The 3,803-nt window shown below is 37.9% G+C and overlaps 1 protein-coding gene across 1 annotated transcript; it reads right to left on the bottom strand.

Moving 5' to 3' along the window:
- Positions 1 to 1,550: 1,550 nt before the first annotated feature.
- Positions 1,551 to 2,390, bottom strand: LOC127123277 (uncharacterized). The gene is made up of 2 exons (XM_051053510.1): positions 1,987 to 2,390; positions 1,551 to 1,836 (listed from the first exon to the last, which is right to left on the bottom strand). The coding sequence occupies exons 1-2, from the start codon at positions 2,388 to 2,390 to the stop codon at positions 1,551 to 1,553; spliced, it is 690 nt and encodes a 229-aa protein (XP_050909467.1).
- Positions 2,391 to 3,803: the final 1,413 nt, after the last annotated feature.

The raw sequence follows: 3,803 nt of genomic DNA on the forward strand, positions 1-3,803 counted from the left end.
CATCACCAGATGACTCAGAGGATGGGAGTTACCTTTGTACTTTTCAAAACCTGGAACCTTGAACTTGTGTGGAATCTTCACACTAGGAACCAAACATAAATCATGATCATTCTTCCCAAATAAATCTTTCCCCCTCTAAGCCTGAATCTCTTTCTGCATAGCCTGAAATTAATCTTAGAACTCATCCATTCTCTCATAAACACCAACTGTCTTGCTTTGGTCAGCGTGAAAAACAGGTTCTTCGACATAAGGAACAACATGAACCACGGGAGGTGATACTGACATCACAAGTTGAGCCACTTCAACAGCAAGTTCGTACCCCTCAGGCACAAAGTTAAGAGGCATGCTCCAAGGGAAGCCATAAGGCATGTGGTGATGCGGAGCACTAACGAGAGCCACTGAGATGGGCATAGAGACAATCTCGGAAATCACAGTACTCTGAAGCGGAGTCGGAGGAGGAGGTGGAGGCTGATTCTGAGCAGCTGCCAAAGCTTCCATCATAGAAATAAGCCTCTCATATCCATCCCTCAAAGTTGTCACCTCTTTAGGGAGTTCATGATTCTCTTGCTCTAGGCGGTCCATCTTTTTAAACTGATTAGTTCGAGTATTGTACTAGTGAGACAACTTTTCTGAATGAAGACCAAGAAAGAAATAAGACCCCTGGCGAACTTTCTCAAAGCAAGACCAAGATGTAACATGATGCATGATATGCAAGTGCAAATGTGAATTATTGTTATTTTCCAAGGAACTTTAAGACATAAGTTGCAAATATCGTAATGGGAATAACACATTTTTATGTACTGAAAATCTCATTTGATTAATAATATAAAGGATTACAATCAGAAATAAAATTTTAATGATCATAAGAAGGAAGAAACTAGATCTATGGAATCATGTCCGATGACGACCCAACTCCAAGCTGACACTTCCTACAAAGTCTTTTGATCTCTCTTTCGTAGCTACTCTTCATAGCACCATTCTCTATCACTAGTTGGTCTACAATGCCTTTCCAAATGCTGGAAGTAGGAAGACGAGTAGATGATGAACTGTTAGAGGAAAATAAATCCTCTTGGCCTCTGGATCTCTTTACATCACTTTGTTCGAGTAGTTCTATCAAGTTGTTCTTTTCCTTTAGCTGCTTCTGCAATTTTACTTTCTCAAGGTGTGAGGTGTGAAAGTTGTCTTCCCAATCACCTCTATATTGCTTCATCCTATCCAAATCCTCTTGCAACTCCTCTGTGCCATTAATAGTGGGAGATTTGACCATTACTAAGGACATAGGTCTTTCATAAGCGTATGGCATCTTGAATTCTTTTGCTCTCTTCTTCACCCAACTAGTGTAAGGCTCCAAAGCTATATAATTCTTCAATCCAAGCTCACTTTCCCCTTCTAATGAACATTGTTCCAAGAATGTACTATCCTAGCTTTCAACCCTTGGGTGTCTTTCCCTTATTGGAAAATAAACCTTCTAACAAAGTGTTATTAGGTTTATCCTTCATAGCAAACCCAAGTTGACGTCTTGGCAAAACCAGATTGTAGTTGATTCCTCCTTATGTACTAAGAATAGGCACATTAGATAACTCCCCATAACTATCAATAATCTCGACGACATTGTAAACAGAAGAGTACCAAGTAATTTCGTTATTGGTGAGAGACATAAGTCTTTGAGACCACCTTAAATAATCCTTATTTTCTTGGAAGGTAGGAGACTGTGGCAAGTGTGAAATACACCACTTATACAGTAAAGGCACACAACAGACAATACATTCACCCCCTTTAGAAGTCCTATGATGAATGAAGAAATAAGCATCGCCGAGTAGAGTTGGAACCGGATTCCTAATCAAGAAGATCCTCATAGCATTAACATTAACAAAATTGTCAATGTTAGGAAACAAGACCAAACCATAGATGAGTTAGGCAAGAATGGTTTCAAAGGCCACCATGCTATTAACATTAGCAAAATAAAATGCCTTTTCGAATAGAAACTTCGAAGTCAACTCTCTGATACCCCCTTTGATAATGAGATTGGCATCTATGTCAGACTTCCTCAGATGAATGGCTTCGGCAACAACCCGAGATTCAAGAATTACTTCCACCCCACTAAAAGGAAGACTATCAGAAACTGGTATACCCAAAAGGTAAGCATACTCTTCCACTGTGGGCAACAACTGATAATCCGGGAAAGTGAAACACCGGTAGACATGATCATAAAATTGAACCAAAGTACAGAGAAGACCATCCTCAAAATCAGTAGATAACACAAATAAAAGTCTTCCAAAATGGTCTCTTAAACCCTTAGGATCATCCACAAAAGATGCTAGCTTCCTTAATTCCATGAGATCGGGACATCTAAAGCTGTATTTTTGAGTGTTCCTCCTTCTAATATCCATGGTCAAAGTATCTGCGATGTTTTCAACAAGAGTCTCTAAATTCCTTGAAAATTGAGTAAAACTATTATGAATTCCATGAGTGCATGATGCAACAATCACAAAAAAGGTCACACAAAGCACACAAATAAGACTAAAGGTTCAGAGTCACGAGCATGGAGCCAAGGGTAAGAACCAGCCTGCAATGTATGTATTAAGGATATAATCACCTATAGAACAAGGTTCTAAAAAGTTCCTAGAGTCATAATTCCATCTTTTGGATATTACCGATTTATACGACTACTCGTTAACCAATAATATTCTCAAGAGAAACTCTTCCAAGTGTAGTATTGTGTGACAACTAATTCAAGTCTACACCTGAATATCTACCGCACTACGTCCTAAAAGGCCAAGATGGGTTAAGGGTTCTAAGGTCCTCAGCTTCTCGGGCTCCCATATCGGAAAAAGTAATGCCAACTATGATTACTCATGTGACATCAATAATCCCAAAAAGGCCTCCGTTGAGCGGGGGATCTCAAGTCAACTTATTAAGGATTAACTCTACATAAGCCAAACATGACTATACCAAGCACCAAGCACAAAGAGATCACCAAGCACCAGATAGAACAAGCAATAACAAACAACAACAAACGCAATATACATACAAAAACAAAGATGGACCTAACCCACTAGGGACTACTCCCCAGCAGATTCACCATTTTTCTGTAGCGGTACAAATTTTGAGATTAAGATATTAATTAACTTAACTCGCAAAATAGGAGTCGCCACCTCGCTTTTATTATTTCCAAAGGAAAAGGGAAAAATACAAACAAAACCCAAAGAATTTTTAAAACAAAACTAATAAAAAGAGAACAAGGGTCTAGGGGTTAGTTATGCAAAGGGAATGTATTAACACTCTAAACATCCAGGTACTCCATGGAACCTCTTTGTAAATATGTACATTTTGGTTTGAAAAAGGTGTTGTTTGTTAAAATATTGGAGAGATTGTAAAAAAAGCATTTTTTTCCATTTTTTATGTTTGCCAAGACTTTTGAAGTCTCATGCCTACGTACCAACAAAATGCAATGGAGGATCAAAACCTCGTAGTTTATGGTAAAAATAACAAATGGAGTTTATTTTGATTCATTTTCATGTAAAAGACATTTTGTCATTTTAAGGAGAATACTAAACTAGTCACCCACAAGTATGAGATCTTTGCATCATCATGAGAAGGGCTCCAACTCGGATAGGGATCAACAAGTATGCCACTAGCTCCATAGATGGAAAATAATTATCATCAATACTATAGAGATAGGAGAATTATAACTTAACTATGGAAGTGACTTATGTGTAATACCTTGATAAAAGTTTTAAAATAAAAAATGCACAAGGGCACAAAATGGTTTGGATGAGTTATGCATTTTTTTTTATTTTTTT

The sequence above is a fragment of the Lathyrus oleraceus genome, chromosome 2 (assembly GCF_024323335.1).
Source record: "Lathyrus oleraceus cultivar Zhongwan6 chromosome 2, CAAS_Psat_ZW6_1.0, whole genome shotgun sequence".
Taxonomy (NCBI): Eukaryota; Viridiplantae; Streptophyta; class Magnoliopsida; order Fabales; family Fabaceae; genus Lathyrus; species Lathyrus oleraceus.

What these genes read in the sequence shown, in the direction of transcription:
- LOC127123277 (XM_051053510.1), bottom strand. Translation starts at nt 2,390, where the DNA reads ATGGATATTAGAAGGAGGAACACTCAAAAATACAGCTTTAGATGTCCC. An exon ending in ATCAGAGAGTTGACTTCGAA is followed by an intron (nt 1,837 to 1,986) that starts GTTTCTATTCGA and finishes CTTCTTGATTAG; the next exon opens with GAATCCGGTTCCAACTCTAC.